This window comes from Podarcis filfolensis (genome assembly GCF_964270895.1).
Source record: "Podarcis filfolensis genome assembly, chromosome: 6".
Taxonomy (NCBI): Eukaryota; Metazoa; Chordata; class Lepidosauria; order Squamata; family Lacertidae; genus Podarcis; species Podarcis filfolensis.
Window position 1 is genome coordinate 52,446,886 of NC_139609.1, and position 19,624 is coordinate 52,466,509.

General features: G+C 43.8%; 1 protein-coding gene across 1 annotated transcript in view; it reads right to left on the reverse strand.

Moving 5' to 3' along the window:
• LOC310764286 (copine-5-like) overlaps positions 1 to 19,624 on the reverse strand; it is a 127,999-nt gene that overhangs the window by 75,912 nt on the left and 32,463 nt on the right. Inside the window, exons 3-5 of the mRNA XM_083617874.1 lie at positions 5,501 to 5,657; positions 3,451 to 3,490; positions 1,328 to 1,404 (exon numbers count right to left, since the gene is read on the reverse strand). Of these exons, the coding sequence (XP_083474000.1) occupies positions 1,328 to 1,404; positions 3,451 to 3,490; positions 5,501 to 5,657 (274 nt within the window). The remainder of the gene's footprint in view (positions 1 to 1,327; positions 1,405 to 3,450; positions 3,491 to 5,500; positions 5,658 to 19,624) is intronic.

The following is a 19,624-nucleotide window of genomic DNA, read 5'->3' on the forward strand; positions in this document are numbered from 1 at the left end:
GAGCAGAAGTTTCCATTTTTCTCTTTCATAAAATCTAAGAGGGCATAAGCCTGAGACTGGCCACAGTGTATCATCCTAAGATGGGTTCAGCATTACTTTTGAAAGAGATAGATGTCATGTTAAAAATGAAAAATAAAAATAAATAAATGTAGGGCTGGAGGTAGTTGGAAATGCATTGGAAATCTGCACCGAAAGTAATTTTGAGAAACTGGAGAACGGGACCAAAAATAATAACTTGAAATTCAATAAAGACATATGTAAAAGCATTATACCCGGGGAGGAGGGAGGAATCCTCAAAAATTATATTTGTTTTTCTAGAAATATGAAAGAAAACTAACCAAGATAGGCATTTCCAATACAAGCTAATGCAGATTGCAAATTAAATAAGAGGCAGATGCCACTGTGGGATGCATTAGTGAGTCCAGAGAGTAGAAAGAAATGTGATAAATGATGTGGATTATATATATTAGCCAAGAGAAAAGGTTCAAGGAGCTGGATGTTATCTGCAGCACACATATACATATATTCAAGAAAAATATATATTTAGCATTCCTAGCTCTCCATTCCCCTGCCTCCACATCAACATATTTGCTCAAAAATATTGTTGATTTCAGTGGAACTGATTTCCTAGTAAACGTGTTTAGCATTTAAGACACTGCGCGAAACCAAACATTAGATGTCTCCCTCTGTAAATGCTAGCAGAACTTATGTCATGTGGTTATGATTTCCAGAGGAGTAGCATAATGGCATTAGCTGTCACAGACTAAAGCCCACTTCTTCAGATGCATGAGGTAAAATCTAAAGGCTCATTCTCAGCACCCTCGCCTGTAATTCCCAGGAGTCTTTGGGGGGAGCCGTGACTATTAAACCGCTACAGAACTGATATGGAGTGCATATATGTGCATGATTTTCTCTTGTGCTTTCATTTAATTTGACTGGGCAAGAACACCTTGGCTGCAGGCTGCATCATGCATTAGCAGCAACGCTAGCCCACATTTTTATCTACTCAACTATGAATCAGTCAGGAAACCTGTACAGTGGCCTTCAGTAGCCTGGTGCTCTCCAGATGTTTAGGACTACAACTCCCATCAGTCATTGCTGTGCTGGCTGGAGCAGATGGGAGTTGTGGTCCAAAACATCCTGTAGGAACCAGGTAGACAAAGGTTACACCAAAGGATCTCAAATAGGAATAAGACTTGTGTGATTTCATCCTCTATTGGTTTGTAATGGCTAAAGCTTTCTGCCTAACTTTATAACTTTGCAGACAAACAACACCACCAACAACAACCCATCAGGCCCCCAGCAGATGTAGGGAGTGAGCACTCACATCAATGGCTTCTCCAAGCGGCTTCCTGGTGACCCAACAATCTCACCCAGTGTGCAGAATGTCTGGCCAAGGAAATCCTGATGAAGGAAATCAATATAATCATTATGAAACAGCACAGGTCCATTGGAGCTATTTCCCTCTGTCCAGGGATCCCTGGAAACTGAAGATGAGAAGATGGCCTGGTAAAACCCTTATCTATTCATGGAAGAATCCAGTCAACAAATTCAACATTCCTGTGGGGATTTCTTCATTTCAGTTAAAAATGGAAGAAAAAGACCATGCACATCAATATTTCCTGCCTGATACAATATATCAATATATTATTTTGCAAGAGGAAGAGCTGACTTGTTTTTTTAAGGATGGTTCAATTTCCCCAAAGCTGCAGGAGAATTAAATCAGCCCTTCAGCCAAGCTGCATGGCTCCTTGCAACAGACGTTACTGGAGCAACGGGAAACTGAACTAAGAAGAAGTGGCTTCCTTAGCACACCAATAATCCCTGAACTGGGCCCATGGCATGCTGCTCTAATCCTACAGCACAGGAGAGGCAGCTGTTTCAGATCTAGTCCAAGGAGGGTGGGATACCAGTGCCAGAGTCTGGGTCTGATTGGCTTCTATCCATCTGTACACAGATGGGTTCATGTCCTGCTTGGTCCTGCTTTGCAGTGAAGTTGAGATGAATTTGGCTGTCCTACCTTCAACAACTCCAGGTTGTACTGGTAAAACAGAGGCTGGAGGAGACAGATGGTAGGCTGGCCAGGAGTTTTTGTCTGACATAGCTCCTCAAACCTACTTTGCCTGCTTATTCCAGGACTTTTGCTTCTGCTTGATTTCCATCCTCTGTGAATCTCTGCTTTGGGCCTGCCCTGAATTCCTTCCCAGTCTTGACTCGTTGTCTGCCCCTTGGAAGCATCCATGCCTTGTGCATGGCTTTGACCCCAATCTGCTTCTGCCCTAAACCTGCTGGACCAGATCTGGCCAAGGTTAACTGGGTCTCGTGGCACTAGAGTCATTGTGACTTACCAGAAGGGAGAAGTGGTGGGGAGATGGATGCAGTGCTCCACTAGGGTACCAACTCTCTGCAGCTTCATAGCTCTGCCTCCCAGTAAGACACAGCGATGCCAGCGCCAGGAGACCAGATTAGCACTGCCCCTCCTCACTGGTTGCTCCTGGCCCTATATGGTCCCTTGCCTATTAGGGTGGCCACATGCAAGAGGACAATGGTCCTATTTTCAATAGCTGTGTGTCACATTTTTGCACATCTATTTTCTCAAACAGCTGCACCAGCATCTGCTGAAATTTCCTCTTCTGACCAGTTATTAAAAGGTACAATAATCCTGCCCGCCTTTTCACGTGGTCACCTTACTTCTATGGGCAACAGAAAAACAGTAAGTAAATAATGTTCTGGGATGATGGAAGTTGTAGTCCAGCCACATCTGGAGGTCTAGAGTCCCCCCCCATCCCCCCCCATTCCCTGATGTAGGGAAATTAGAGATAGAAGAACTGGAGGATGAATCAACAGAACAAGTAAAGGAACCTTAAACTAAATGAGGAAAAGGAAACGATAACCAGCTAAAATAAATTAAAAGCAGAGAAATTATTATCATAATCATGCATGCAGACAAGATAAGGGAGGTGTCAGAATACTAAACAGAAACCGAAGCTGGGAACAGGGAAGACTGATTAAAAAGAGAATTACAATAATCCAACAAGGACAAAAAGAAAGAGAGAATGAACCAAAGTATAGACAGAATCAGCAGAAAGAAAAGACTGGATTTTAACTGGGTTTTACAACATAGGGGAGGGACCATTGTACAAAGCACATGATGATTTGCATGCAGATAGTCCAGGGTTAAATCCTTGGCATCTCTGGTTAAGAAATGTTCTGCTAGCAAAGGACGGGGAAGACGACCTCTGCCTGAAACTGAGGTGAGCTGCTGCCAGTCAGAGTGGGCAATATTGGGCTAGACAGGCAAATATTCTGACGCAGGATAGGACAGTTTTCTATATTCCTGCCAATGGAATTGTAGGGGGGGGGGAAGGAAGACAAGGATGAATGGGTAAATATCTCAGAATGGATGTGAAAGGATCGCACGAAGAAGCAGAGAATGTGCCCTTAACTTACGTGTTTTGACAGGTCGGGGCTCTTGGAGTCCACATCATAGCTGCACAGAAAGAGAAGCAGAAACCATATGTCACATTACAGCCATGTCCTGCCTGGCATTTTGTACTTTGCAAAGCCTATGCAGCAAATGAGAGCATGGCAGCTAGGAGACTGCAACATCTGTGGAGAAGGAAACAGCTGCAATGGTTTTTAAGGCCAGGCAAGCAAACCCACTACTTTCCTTATGTGGGTTCGTATGCTTTGCATCTTGAGAGCAGACTTGAACTGTCTCCTTTATCCATTACTTAAAGCAACCTGCCGTTTCCTAACCTGTGGCCCTCCATATATTTTGGACATGTGCTCCCATTAGCCCTAACCAGCAGGTCCGTGTTGGCCGGGACTGATGGGAGCTGTAGTACAAAACTTCTGGAGGGCCCCCAGTTGTGGAAGGCTGTGTTAAAGTGACTGTGGGGATTTGCAGGAGTAGCTGCCAGGGAGGGAAGAGTTAACCCTCCCCACCCTGTGTCCGACCAGGAGCTGTCCAAAAATCCTTGCTGCCCTCTCCTCCCCACATAGCAACTAGGTTTTAAAACACCTAAAAGACCTATTGGCACAAATGGGAGTTTTCTTTCCTAAGCCTAACTGTCCTGCAGAGTTGTTGATACAGGAAAAACAATTATTTGGATAGTATCTGTTCTGTGCTGGAGAATGGTTTGTAGGGGATAAAATGGCAAAGAATAATTATGAGGAAGAAATTTGTGTCAGCATGACTTTCTGCTCCTTAAGGGGTTTTTTTCCCATGCCAAGGGCCTTTGGCAACATTGCTCAATAAAGTACAGATCTCCTAAATAAGGAGGAACTTTGGAGAAGCCAATTTCAGGGCAGAACAGTGTAAGAATTCCAAAGGAGAACTGACAAAGCCTAGCTCGATAAGGCAATAATCCTGAGATTAATTGGAATTATTGCTGCCCTTGAAGCTCTGAATAAAAAGAAGTCTGCTGAATTTCAATGCACTTGGGGCTCCTTTCTGTCTTTGCAAATCCTAGCAAGGGAAATGTGCATGCTTTCTCTTTCCAATATTGTCTCACCAAGCCATCAGATGTTGCCCAACCAGAAATGTTATTGATAGGCATTGGGCCTCTCCAGACTGCCTGCCTGCATGCTTTTTTGCAGGTGTACAGTGGTACCTTGGGTTACATACACTTCAGGTTACAGACTCCGCTAACCCAGAAATAGTACCTCGGGTTAAGAAGAGAAGAAGAAGAAGAGTTTGGATTTGATATCCCGCTTTATCACTACCCGAAGGAGTCTCAAAGCGGCTAACATTCTCCTTTCCCTTCCTCCCCCACAACAAACACTCTGTGAGGTGAGTGAGGCTGAGAGACTTCAAAGAAGTGTGACTAGCCCAAGGTCACCCAGCAGCTGCATGTGGAGGAGCGGAGATGCGAACCTGGTTCACCAGATTACGAGTCTACCGCTCTTAACCACACCACCACAGAAATCGTGCTACAGCAGTGTGGCAGCAGCAGGAGGCCCCATTAGCTAAAGTGGTGCTTCAGGTTAAGAACAGTTTCAGGTTAAGAACGGACCTCCGGAACGAATTAAGTACTTAACCCGAGGTACCACTGTATTCTGCAATGTGTCATTGACACAGTACTAGTGGATCAGTGTGTGGATTTACACTGGGCCATCCACACATCAGTCCATTCTATTCATTGTTCTGTGGTGCTTCCTCAGTGTCGCTACCGCATTGCCATCTGGAGAAGCACTCTTGCGCTATAGAAAAGCAACAGTGAGGGGGTGCGGAATATACTAGAACATTTGTGGTATAAGAAATCACAGCATTTCAGCAGGGACCGGCACTGACTAGAAATAAAGCAATATGTCTACCCAAAAACATTTGCAGGCTCAAATGGCATTGAAGGCGGGATCGCATATAACTGCCCCAATGCCATAATGAGCACAATTTGTCATGAATGCACCATAAAAAGGACACACGGAGGGGCCATTGAAATTCTCTTTGCACCTTCTCCTCGCCCACACTCAGAATGCCCCGAGTGATGTCACTCACAGATCAAAACGTAAATTCTGCTTCTCTTCAAAAAAGTAATCGAAGATGAACTTGCGCACGAAGTCAGGGTTCAAGGTGTTGTCAATGACTTCGGTCCTGCCAAACTGTGAAGGGAAGGAGGACAAATGAGATACAGTGGTACCTTGGGTTACAAACACTTCGGGTTACAGACTCCACTAACCCAGAAGTAGTACCTCGGGTTAAGAACTTTACCTCAGGATGAGAACAGAAATCGCACGCTGGTGGTGTGGCAGCAGCGAGAGGCCCCATTAGCTAAAGTGGTACCTCAGGTTAAGAACGGTTTCAGGTTAAGAATGGACCTCTGGAATGAATTAAGTGCGTAACCAGTGGTACTACTGTACAATGATGCATACAGTGGCAGGCGGAAGCCCCCAACCTCATATATATATACTGCTGAGGCCTGAGTTGATAGGGACTGACCAGGAAATGGGCTTGTGGAGAGTCGTTTCATTCAAACTTCAACCCAATATGTGGTGCTATGAAAAAGATGAACTCCAGTTAGAGGGTCATGAAGAAAAGTACTGAAAATGAACCTGCCAATATCAGAATGCCTTTATATAGATTGGTTGACAAAAGCATGAGGCAGGCAGTCTGCTGGTTACATTATTTATTGTTACATTTATATTTCACCTTTCCTCCAAGGAGCTCAAGGCACACGGTTCTTTCCCTCCCCATTTTATCCTCACAACAACCCTGTGAGGAAGGTTAGGTTGAGAGATAGTGGCTTGCCCAAGCTTCATGGCTGTGTGGGGATTTGAACCCTGGTCTCCCAGTCCAACACTCTAACCACTGCAGCAAATTGGGAATGCTCAGTCATTAGATGCAAACTAGTTGTGTGTTGCAGCAACTGATGCACATGGTGCATCCTATGTAACTCAGCCTACCAAATAGACACTGCTGAAGGATATGGGAGTGGTTTGACCTTTCCAGAGATAGAGAAGGGTGTGTGCGAAAAGAAAATGTTCAAACTGAGGAAATGCAACAGTGAAAACAGAAAGGGGGTGGACAAGAGAGTCAGTAAAAGACAGGAACCTCTTAGATCTGAAACTGCCAATTTCTTGTTTGCATTGTAAGTATGGTAGCAAAGGGCAGCTGTCTTTGCACAAAGCTAGCCTAGCAAGAGTTCATAAAGGCTGTGTGATTAAGTCTCTCTAGGTGCATCAATTAAACGGATGTTAATTGCACGTCATCAGTCCCCAGGGGGTCACAGAATAGCGGGGTGGACTTACAGAGCCTTCCTGTCTGCTAACAATTAATATCTTTAGGGGATAAATTAATCCTATGACACAATCATGGTTCTCTCTCTCTCTCTCTCTCTCTCTCTCTCTCTCTCTCTCTCTCTGTGTGTGTGTGTGTGTGTGTGCGTGTATTCCAAATGGCAATGGGTGGCTTCTGATGGGAGATACTTCCAAGACCATGGAGAAAGGAATCTGCCCTTGAAGAAATTCAACTTTCGGCTGTTGTACAACCTGAGAAGTAGGGGAGCCCTGTTGTCCCTTGTGAACTGAAGGACCGAAAGGTAAAGATATAGAGCCCCAGGACCTGATCATCTCTGTAAGAGTGCTGACTTTGTCAGCTGACCACTTGATGGAACTCATTTCAATTGTTGTTTGTAAAGCAACAAAGCACAGACTGGAACAAACCTAGGAACCTTGGCAGTTGCCTTATATCAAGTCAGACCATTGGTCCACCTAGCTCAGCACTGTCTACACTAACTGGCGGTCACTCTCCAGGATATCAGGCAGACACCTATCTCAGCCCTACCTGCAGATGCTGAGGACTGAACATAGGATCTTCTGCATGCGCTTTGCCATGACTGTGAGTTTGCACTGATGTGGTAGAAGCACTGTGGGTTCAGTCTCTTTCCCAAAATGTATATGCCATGCATGGGGAAGAGCCATGGCTCGATGATAGAGCATCTGCAGGAGGTCGCATCTCCCAGTAGGGCAGGGAGAGAGAGATTCCTTCCTGAAACCCAGGAAAGCCACTGCCAGCCAGTGTAAACAATACTGAAGTAGATGGACCTGTGGTCTGATCTGGTACAAAGCAGCTTCCTGTGATCCTACATATTTTAAGAGCAGAGAATAAAAGGGAAGTATTCTTAATAGGACTGTGGTTGTGAAAGAACAGCTCACTGAAATTCCTGTAGGGAATCAAGGCTTCTAGATTTCCCCATATCTCTGCCTTAGAGATCATAAGATACTCAAAATGGTTGGGTGATTTAATTCATCTTCTTTTGCAAAGGCCTTTAGAGAAAAGCAACACATCAGACCGCTGGAAATTTGTCAGATTTGTCAGATTTCACTTTCACAGCAGCTTTGAGGGAGATTAGGATAAGAGAACGTGATTTCGCTAAGGGCACTCACTGAGATTCCTGGTGGAGCAGGGATTTAGATCCAGGGATCCCCTTATCCAATCACTTTCACTATGACAACATTTAAAGAGGCTGATTCAGTTGTGAGCTGATTTTTTTAAATGTGATCTGTTGCATGAAAGACAAGTCCCAGAAAGAAGTTGATATTGGAGTGTTCAACTTCCTGGCTTAATCCACATTGCAAAGGCTACCCAGAAAATTGTGGACTGCTCAACTCAGCACATTGCTAGGGTGTGTCATTTAGCTCTCCAGCCATCCCACCCCTCTATTAAATCAATTCATAACAGCTTTCTCATTTCAGGCTTTGTCTCACAATGGCTGTGTGAAGCCACCTGCAGATTCACTTTTTTGTCTTTCATGAGGAAACAAACCCAACAGGGGAAAATATCTCATTGAGGCACTTGGAATTATTTGAGCTCTGCAAATTAGACTGATCTCAGTTACAGTGATAATAACACTAAGCTGATCATGGGGAAAACCAAGCTCCCACTATTACTATTACTATTTTACTATTACTATTACTATTTCACCTTTCTTTTTCTACATGTTTTAAACTATAAACTAGGTAGCAGTAGTCTTCTGTGTATACTTTGTACAGTGCCTAGTGAATTTAGGTGATCAGAACTACTAATGACATTGCCATTACATACCCTCCAACATTTCTCCAATGAAAATAGGGACGCCCCATTCCATAACGATAATTTTACTATTTATACCCCACACATCTGACTGGGTTGCCCCAGCTACTCTGGGCAGCTTCCAACATATATAAAGACAAAATAAAACATTAAACATAAAAAAACACTTCCCTATACAGCAGGTTTCCTCAACCTCAGCCCTCCAGATGTTTTTGGCCTACAACTCCCATGATCCCTAGCTAGCAGGACCAGTGGTCAGGGATGATGGGAATTGTAGTCTCAAAACATCTGGAGGGCCAAGGTTGAGGAAGCCTGCTACAGGATTGCCTTCAGACGGCTCAGGGGGCCGGATAACTCCACACCCTCCAACATTTCTCCGATGAAAATAGGGACATTCTAAGAAAAAGTGGGACATTTGGGGATCAAATCAGAAACCGGGATGGCTTCTCTAAATCAGTGACATCCCTGGAAAATAAGAACACATGGAGGTTATGTCATTATTCTTAAGAAACACAGGCCTCTGCCCAATCTTAAATCATCATTCCAAAATTTAAGCTTGCCCGTATCATTATTCCTTAGTTGCAATGGAAATATGGCAGGCCTTGCTTGCATTTTTCTGTGTGTGAGACTCAAGAATTAGGATGACGAGGGGATAATCAGCAAGAGGATTAATATGCAAACATCTCAGCAATAGGCCAGAGGGCGAAAAGCTTTAAAGTCCTGTTTTATTCTTACGGTTCATTTCTTTCACTCTCTTTCTGTAAAGCAAAGTGTGAAATTTAGGCAAAAAAGTGACTCTAATGATAAGAAAGAGATTACATGATACAGCGAGAATCCTGTGGAAGTAAGTCTTATTATGGCAAAGGAAAAAAGGAAGCTAGGAAAACACACATTTCTGGCTGTGAATTTCTCTTGCCCCAGGACTCCCATTCCTCAACCTCAGCTTGCAGCACAGGTAAACAGGGTCAACACAGAGGGTTGCTCCCCCAGAGGGAGCGCCTGCCCTGCTCTGCCCTGGATAAAAAGAATCATGGTGAACAGAGCAAAGGCCGACATCTCTGATCATGAAAAGTTGCACTTTCCTTCCATCTCATCACCACAAGGTTTAGCATAAATAAATCCATGCTTGCCTATTCAAAATATTTACACTTTGTTGACTGAAGAAGGAGCTAAGCACAATATATAATTAAAACTAATTCCCATATAGTTGGTACACTTGCCAGGCAGAGGTGGTGAACGGAACCTCTTTGTCTGAGTCACTCTCAGGATGCATCTGTTATGTTAACCAGGGAGACGGACAGATGCCAGAGCTTAAAATAATAATGTGGAATAATTCTCGCAATTTGCCCAGAGGGCCACCTCGTCACAGGCTGAGCATCTGCTCTTTTTGAGAAAGCAGAGACATCAAGGTGTTTTCAAGCTGAACGTTTCTTAATGCCATTTTTTAAAAAAGGAATTCAGGAGAGATTCAGGAATTGCACTATTGGCAAAGCTACTTGGGGAAATAAGAAGATAAGACAAGTCTGTTGGGTCAAGCCATTTAGTGCAGCATCATGTTCTCACAGTGGCTGACCAGATGCTTTTGAGGAGTCTGCAAGCTGGACATGAGAGCAACAGCACTCTGCTCACCTGTGATTCCCAGCAAGTGGTATTTAGAGGTAGGTAAAAGGTAAAAAGGTAAAGGACCCCTGGACGATTAAGTCCAGTCAAAGGCGATGATGGGGTTGTGGCACTCATCTTGCTTTCAGGCCGTGGGAGCCGGCGTTTGTCCACAGACAGTTTTCCGGGTCAAGTGGCCAGCATGACTAAACCGCTCCTGGCGCAATGGAACACCGTGACAGAAGCCAGAGCACACGGAAACACCATTTACTTTTCCACCACAGTGGTACCTATTTATCTACTTGCACTGGCATGCTTTTGAACTGCTAAGTTGGCAGGAGCTGGGACACAGCAACGGGAGCTCACCCCGTCACAGGCATTTGAACCGCCGACCTTCTGATCGGCAAGTCCTAGGCTCTGTGGTTTAACCCACAGCTCCACCCGCATCCCATGTTTAATTTCTTTACATGCAAGAAGGTTTTGGCAGGGGCCAGGGAGGAATCAGACATGCAGACCTCCTTGTCCAGCCTGAAGTGACATTACCTAAGATAAAGTTGATACTGCTACAGGTATAAATACTGCCTCTTACAACTATTCACTGCTCTCATGCCTGAGCACTGAAAATCCTGTTCTTCCACCCCCCACACCTCTGAGATAAGATTGGGGAAGCACCCTTCAAGTCTTTATTCATGAGCTAGAAAGAAACTGAAGCTTCCTGATGCTCCCTCTTGCACCCCGTACCAACTTTCAAGCTCGCAATCACAGAAGAGCAGAAAATACGCAGATACTATCCCAAATGACTGATGATGCCAGAATCAGAGCTCTTTCTTCTTGAGTCCTGAGCAGCCGCTCTGACAGTTGAGCTGTTTCAAACCCTAGACGGAGGCTCCAATTTATCCAGCAACATTTGCTCAAGCACTGAACAGGACCAATTTCCTACTTTATCCTCCACATCATCCCATGATGGTTACTGTCTTTTGCACATTTCCCCCCCCCCCCATGCTTCTTTACTGCCTCCACCGGGAGGTGAGATACGGATGATGGGTGCATAGGTAGGAGCTGGGGAATGCTAACCTTGCAGCTGTACGGCAGTGGAGATATAATACAGGAGGCCAAAGATAGCCTCAAATATTATCTCCAGATATGGGGCAGTGCTTCAGGGAACAATTATCTGTGATGAGTGGCAGTATTAACCACCACTTCATTGTGCTAATTTGTGTCCATTGTGCAATAACACAGAATGCCATAAAATGTTCTGAGAAGCAGCAGATGAGTTGATAGGCATGGAGCCTGCTTTTAATAATTAAAGTCAACTCTGAACTTAAAAGTTATTTCACACCAAGGGGGCTTTGAACCTCGACAGAATCGTGGAATGGACCAGGTCCCCATCTTAGGGGAGAAATCAAGACAGCTCAGTGTAAGCAAGCAAACAAATTTCAACATCGTCCAATGGGACATATTTTATGACTCAAAAAGTGTAAGAGTGAGCCCAAGGGAAATACCAATAGATGGTTTTAATAAGAGTTGTTTCCCATGCTTCAACTCACATGCTTTTGATTGGCTTATACAGGCAGTAGAATCAAGAGGAAACTCTTTTTCTGGATAGTAGAACATTAGTTGGCATGTCAGGAGCCAGAAATCCAAATGTTTTCCTGCCATACACACACCTGAAGGCAGAAAACTAGTGTGGCAAAGAGAAGTCAAGTCTTTTCCCTAGTTTTCCTGTGGCAGCAAACCTCCTCCCTGCTGGAAGCATCACACTATAACCTTAATGGCCCCTCCAGGCTTGTGGTTTTTTGTGAGCATATCCTACAACATGTCCCTGATGCAATAATAGAGGATTAGTGATGCATTCAACTGAGATTGCATTTAAAGGGAAGGCATACTTTCCAGAACAGCCATCCTTTGAAATTCACACTTCTCTGAATTTTGCGATGCAGTTATCCAATCAAGCAATATGTAGACAAATGCACATACTAGCATAAAGTGTCCATTAAATACATATATTAATTGAAACATACAAAAAAATCATTATTTTAGGGGGAAATATGCATATATCAGGCAAAATTGAGCATATTAGGAGAAATTTCCACTAAAATACTAATGAATTTTAATGAAGACTAAAAAAAGAAAAAGAAATCGCAAACTCAAACAAGCAAAGAAGAATTTTGCACCCCACACAAGTCATTACAGCAGCACAGTCAAACATCTTCTCATGGGAAATTATACAAACTTCCAGGCAATTTTCCCACTCAGCCCCCTGCAGCTTCAGGAGAGAGAGAGAGAGAGAGAGAGAAAGTACATCCATTAAAGAATATTTTCATGATTTAATTTTGTAATTTCTTATATATAAAAACTAAATAATTAAAAGTGACATTTTCTAGTTTGCTTGTCATTCTTCTCTTCTCTTTTATTTTTTCCTTCAAGATGCATGAATGCCTAAGCTGCAGTCCTACCAGGGAATAAGTCTCACTGAATTCAATGGGACTTACTTCTGAGTAGAAATCCATACACTTGCATTCTAAGTATCTATATAGAATGTTTCCTAGGTGCTCAAAGCACTTTGAGCACATCCCATCAGCAATGCAGTAAAACAGGCCAATATTATTATCCTCATATTGCTGCTGGGTTGGAGGGGAGTGAGCCTTGAGAGGTGGTGACTTGCTGTGCCCACCCAGGGAATTCATGACTGCAGTGGGATTTGCATCAATGACTTCTTGGCGCACAATTCACCCTGTTAATTACTACAGGAGCTCTCGATAAGCCTCCCTCTCTTCACTTTCACAAACAACAACCTATGGTGTTGATTCGGCAATTATGCAGCTCATGACACTGATTTGGGTGATACAAATGCCATCTTCAGAGAGATGCCAGACCTCTTCCTTTTTAGTTTGGAAGCTTCCTTTTTAGTTTAGGTGCAATACCATGGACAGCATCACAAAGAGCTAATTTGGGCTCCCCATTTTACTACTTGCCCAATATTCTCTAAACAGAGCTACTGATCCAAAGTACTAACAGTTAGGATTGAACAACTGCTTAGAAATCTGAGAATTCTCTTGATATTAATAAAACAAAACAAAACAAAACAAAACCTGACTGTCAGGCAGTGAAATGTTTGACCAAGATTTGCAATGTTATCACAGCAAAATGAGCAACTTGCTCTGACAGCACACACACACACACACACACACACACACACACACACACAAAAACCCTCCAGGATCTTTTTATTGCCAGACTGCAAAAGAAGGGATTGAGTGATCCTTCCTTTTTCCATCAAAGGCTCTATGGAAGGAATGGGAAGTTGTGGCTCCCTTGTGGAACTAGTAAGTTAACTAGGGTGGCTACAACTCCAAGAAAGAGGAAATGCATCAGCAAAACTGAGTACAAAAGAGGATACAGATCTACATTCATTTCTATTCATAGGCACAAATTTAGAAGTAATGTTTTATTGAAAAAGAAATACAATGCATCTCACCACAGGGGGGATAGTCTGTCCATTCCCAACAGCAAGGGCTGGCAGACTGGCTGGCTGTGCTACCACACCCACTTGCATGCTTACTCCAGGGCAGCTTCAGCTCCTGGCAACCAGCACCCCCTGGCCAGCCCCAGAGGAACCATTCACCTGTGGAGCTTGTAGGCAGGGACACGAGAGGGCATCAGAGGAGGGAGGGAAGGATGAGGGACAGAGGCCAGTGTTGCCCATGACACCCCTGGCCAAGGCACCCCAGGGTGCCATGGCACACTGGTTAAAAACCACTGCAGTAGATCTATGGTCCTCAACAGGACACTCAAGGGGGTGCCGTGTTGCTTGGGGTCAGGTTTAGGCTAAAGACTAGACTGGTCTTTCCTTCTACTCTGGCCCCATCTGCACTACGTATTCAAAGCAGTATCATACCACTTTAAACAGTCAAGGCTTCCACCCAAAAATCATGGGAACTGTAGTTTGTTAAAGGTGCTGAGAGTTTTAAGGAGACCCCTATTCCCCTCCCAGAGCTACCATTCCAAAAGTGCTTTAACAATCAATCCCTCTTCCCAGGTAGTTCCTGGGAAACAAATAAAACTTAATGTTGTGGTGCTCATATGGTCAAACCAGACTTTCCAAAACAGCGACTTTCTCTCCCCACGATACACTTTCACTGAATGGGGTCATGTAACACTTGCTCTCACATAAGTTCACTTCAGAGTGGATAGACTTCGAACAAAGCATCATAATCAACCAATTGCTTCTAGTGTGCAATGGTGCACTTAATGTCCATCTGCTCTCAGCCCAGTACATGCTGGTAGTGGGGTAGAAGTCCCCTCAATAATTCAAAAATGATAGTCTCACACACACCCTCTGTAATTCAAGCACTGACTCTGTGGAGAGGAATATACTTTCAGCAGCAGCCTGATGCATGTAACTGCTTTGGAATGTAAGTTTCAAGCACTGGTAGTGTGTTAAAGTGGCAATATATGATAAACAACAACTGTCTTTTACAGACCAGCGACACTCGAGTCTGGAGGAGTGGGATGGAATCCTCCAAATGCAAGTAAATATAAGAAAGAATGGGATTTTATCATTCCTTTTTTTCCCTTTTCCAAGTTTCCCTTTCCCTGGGGCGTCAAATTGAATGGGTTTGAATTCTATGCTGAGACAATTAAACCAACTTAAGGTCTCCTACAATTAAACCAGTCTAGCAGTCTTTCCCATGTCTGCTCATTGATGTCATCCCACACTGCTTTATGCATATTCAAATGTTTGAATAATTATGTTGCACATTCAGGGGACTGCTGTGGAGAAGGCCTGTTCCCTTGTTTCCGCCCAGCATGCCTTAGTCAACGCAGGCAGGAGGGCCTCTTCTCCAGCTGAGCGCATGGGGTGGGCAGGAAAGCCAAACGGGAGATTTGATCTTCCACTGTCCAGCAATGGTAAATTCTCCAAAAAAGACACACACCAACAGCCTATAGAGCATGGATAACCAAAGTGGCTCCCCCAGGTGTTGCTAGGACACCTATCATCCCTGACGGCTGGTTATGTTGGTCAGGACTAATGGCAGATGGAGCCAAACAACATCTGCAGGGCACCATGTTGCTACTCTTGCTATACCTCAATTCTCCCAAGATATCTCTGCACAAACCTCCCTGCACACAATCATGGCTCATAGCACGGATACAAAGCTGCCCTGCCCTGAGGCCAGCTGACCCCTTACTAAGCAGGTGCCCAGCGAGAGCTGTGAGGTTAATTGCCATGGAGAAACAACTGCCAAGCTCCTCTTACAACAGCAGCTCAGCCAGTAAGTATTGTGAGAATGTCCTATGAACCTTCCTTTACCCCAACAAAAGCAGGTTCTGCAGTATTACAAATAAATGAGGATCTTGTTTGTATTGTAAATTCAGACAGGCAGGTCAGCGCTCTGCAGCTGCATTTTAAAGGATCCCTTTTTTACAGATGTGGCGGCTTTTGATACGGGGGTCCTACTGCGTGCATGCAGATGTGCGGAAGGGAATATCCATGTGTGATAACTATCAGTGCTACTATACTAGGGAACAAACAAGGTTAGAATAGCCTGAGCCATATTGCCAAGAACGTATCACAATATTGACTCCTCCTCGCATGTATACTTCTCATTTGTTTGTACCTAAATATTTGCATGTGTTGCTGGGTACACTCAATTAGGACTTGGCTGCCTCAAACTAATTGCTAGAATCTTCCTGCCAAGAATAATTGCTTTTTTTCCAAGAAATGACTTCTGCATATTGGCACCACAGCTATCCCTAGACGCTACACCACCCTGGGTAGGCAACCGTTGACTTCAGGCATTGGCTAGATGGGATTCTGCTCCACAGCTTTATTTACCTGGTGATTTATGAGCTTTGGACCCAAGCAGCAGCTCCATAATGCCTGACCTCAGGCAGTCCTTGCATTGGCCCGCTGTAGTGTCTCAGTCTTGTTAGTGCACTGGATTAAGCTGAGGAAAATCGCTTATTACAGAGAGGGGACTAAATGCAATTTGGTACATCCTGCAAGTTCTAAACAAGCACCCATGGAGCTGACTGAGGGCAGGGTGGTTTTAGTGTGGCAATACCTTATTCACCCAATTGGACCAGCCTCCACTGCAATAGGCCCAGCACGCCCCTTAAATTTTTAGTTTTTCCTTCCCTTATCCCCTGATTTTTTCCCCTCCCAATAGAGAAGCCTCTCTGAGGATTTTCTAGCTCAGCTGTACCTTTTGCTACATTTCTTTGAGCTCTGTCTTTTCCCGCTGCTAGAGATATGCATTGTGGTTTGCTGGTATAATTCTAATTTCTAGTTTTGGTTTCTCAAGACTGGACTGTCTTGTATAACTTCCTAAAAGCACACACCCACACAGAATAAATGACAAACCAAAACCTCATTTGTTCATCCAACAGTCAACAATTAAAGTGCATATTAATGTAAAATGTACCTTCTTATTTTATAAGCATAAATATATCTCTGAATCATCCGCCTTAATCAAAATCTGAAAATGAAATTAAGCTTAACCATGTGTAATTTATTGCAATCTTCTCTAATGAAAGTTGTGATTATAAAAGATAACTGAGGGGGATATGAATGCTTTAAATTAGGATTAATTAGGTTTTTGTCAGCATTGTACAAAATTAGGACATGATTGCACATTCAACCTTCCGCAGGCAGAGCTACACATGAGGGGTGGGGTGGAGGGGGGGGACTAGTATAAAGGTCAATGGATCTCTCCTTCTTCTCCCCCCATCACTGGCCAGTCCTTGGCTGGACTCTGACACACAATGAGGCTATCATTTTGATATAGAGATATAGAGATATAGAGATATAGATAGATATAGATATAATGTGTATGTATAAAGACACACATGAATGTGGATGTGTGTTTAGTTGTGTATGTATATATGGGGGTGGGGTGGAGGGGAAGAGAGTGAGAGAGATGCATTTTATATAAATATGTCAAAATAATCTCCATATATGCACCTAAGATCTCAAGGTGATGCATATTGGGAATAAATAAGAAAATAATACACAACTACATGAAATCAGAGACTAAAAGTGATTATATAAAAATAAAAGCAATTTAAAACCTCCAATCATCCCCACAAACATTAATATAATCAACCACCATTAAAACAACCATCAGCAAAAGCCAGCGAAGAGGATACAAATTAGCAACCAAATGCTTGACATTCAAAGTAAGTCTTGAGCTGGTGTCAACGAGATACCACTGAGGCCAGGTGGGCCTTCCTGGAAACAGCATCCCTTCAGTCTGGGGCTATTGCTGAAAAGGCCCCATCTCTTGTAATAGCCCCCCATACTTCTATAAGATGAGACCATACAAGGAGGGCCTCAGATGCTGACTTATGGGTCTGGTTAGGTTCATGCTGGAAGAGTTGTTTGTAAAGTACAGTGGTGCCTCGCAAGATGAAATTAATTCGTTCCGTGAATTTTTTCGTCTAGCGAATTTTTCGTCTTGCGAAGCACGAAATCCCATAGGAATGCATTGAAAATCAATTAATGCGTTCCTATGGTCAAAAAAAGTCCAAACAAAGCCAAATTTGGTACAACAAGAGTTTATTAAGTGCTCTTTAAAGTCACACATACTGTAAAGAGCATTTCAAAATTCAAACCCAGAATTTTTTTTAAAAAAACAGCAGAGTGGCCCAATGGTCACAGAAAATCATAAAAATGCAGGGGTAAAAAACACAAGCTTCCAGATTCTTGCAAACCCCTCCCCAACTGTTCCGCCAGCCACCCAGCACACAGAAATTCAAATCCAGAAATTTTTTTAACATTTTTTTAAAAAAAAACAGCAGAGTGCCCAAAAAATCATGAAAATGCAGGAAAAAAACACACAAGCTTCCAGATTCTTGCAAACCCCTCCCCAACACCAAGTCCTTGAATTCCAAACACCCCAACCCAAAATCCAAAACCCCCAAAAATAGTTTTAAAAGCTTAACTTACCAAATGGCTGCAAAAGAAGTTTTGGAAAAGCTTCAAAAATCACCAAAGTCTTTAAAAACCTCAAAAAAGGCTACTATGTACACTGCGTTCTATGAGTTGCTCCTCGAAGTCAAGTCGCAACTGTATTAACGGTGTTAAGAAAAAGGAAACAAACTTGCAAGACGTTTTCGTCTTGCGAAGCAAGCCCATAGGGAAATTCGTCTTGCGAAGCAGCTCAAAAAACGGAAAACCCTTTCGTCTAGCGAGTTTTCCGTCTTGCGAGGCATTCGTCTTGCGGGGCACCACTGTACTGGGATCCTCAACCATATATGGCTGTATATGTTGAAAGCAGCACTTCATAGTGGGCCTGAAAACATACCAGAAGCCAGCGCAGCCAGAGTAGAATCATTGTTATATGATTGAACCCTCAGTCTGGCCACAAAACAACTGTTGCAGCTGCAGTTTCCAAGCCATCTTCAAAGGCAGTCCCCAAAATAAGAGTAATCTAACCATGAGGATACCAGGGCATATACTACTAAAGACAGGTTACCAGCATCCAGATAAGGGCGCCTCCACTCCAGAGACCATAATGGATCCAGAAGTGTCCCCAAGCTATGAACCTCCTCCATCAATGGGAGTGAGACCCCACCCAGAGCTGGGAGAATGCCACTTACCCAGACAGCAGAACCACCCATTAACAGTATCTCTGCCTTATTTGGATTGAGCTTCAGTTTATTTGGCTCTCATCCAATCCATTATCTTAGGTAGGCACCAGTTCAGTGCATCCACCAAAAAAGCCTCTGGCAACGAAAAGGAGAAGCAGAGCTGTGTGCCACCAGCATATTGATGACAATGCACTCCAAAACTCTGGGTGACCCCACTCCGTGGTTTCATGCAGATGTTCAATAGCAAGGGGCTGAATAATATTCCTCCAGCACTACTTTATGGAGTCACCCATCTAAGTGGCGCCAGAACCACCACAAAGCAGTACCACCCACCTCCGATATAGCCGCTTCAGAAGGATACTATTAAGGATACTCTGGCCCTCCAGATGTTTGGGACTACAATTCCCATCATCCATAGCTAACAGGGCCAGTGGTCAGGGATGATGGGAATTGTAGTCCCAAACATCTGGAGGGCCGGAGTTTGCCAATGCCTGGTTAATAGCATCGAAAGTCACCAAGAAATAAAGGAGGCTCTCCTAGAAGCTAGCTGGGATGAGAGGAAGAGGAGAATAGTTCATTGAGCATCTTTAGGGGCTTGAAACTTGCTCAGTTACACTGTGTGGCTAATGCTGGGAGAATGGAGTTGCTATCCCATGCACTCACAGCAGCTACATCAACGGCCTATAAGCAGGATGTGCTTGTAAGGGTACTCAGGAAGCAAGTAGTATTCATTTGCCTTTTATTTTTTTCTCTCTCTGGCTTTTGGCTGCTTGTTGTTTGCACCCATCAAAGGCTCCACTTATATGCTCATAGCATCCTGGACAGCACAGCATCCTGGAAAGCTCAGTCGGTTAGAGTTGGAATGTTGCCTGCACCACACATACTAATAATATACGA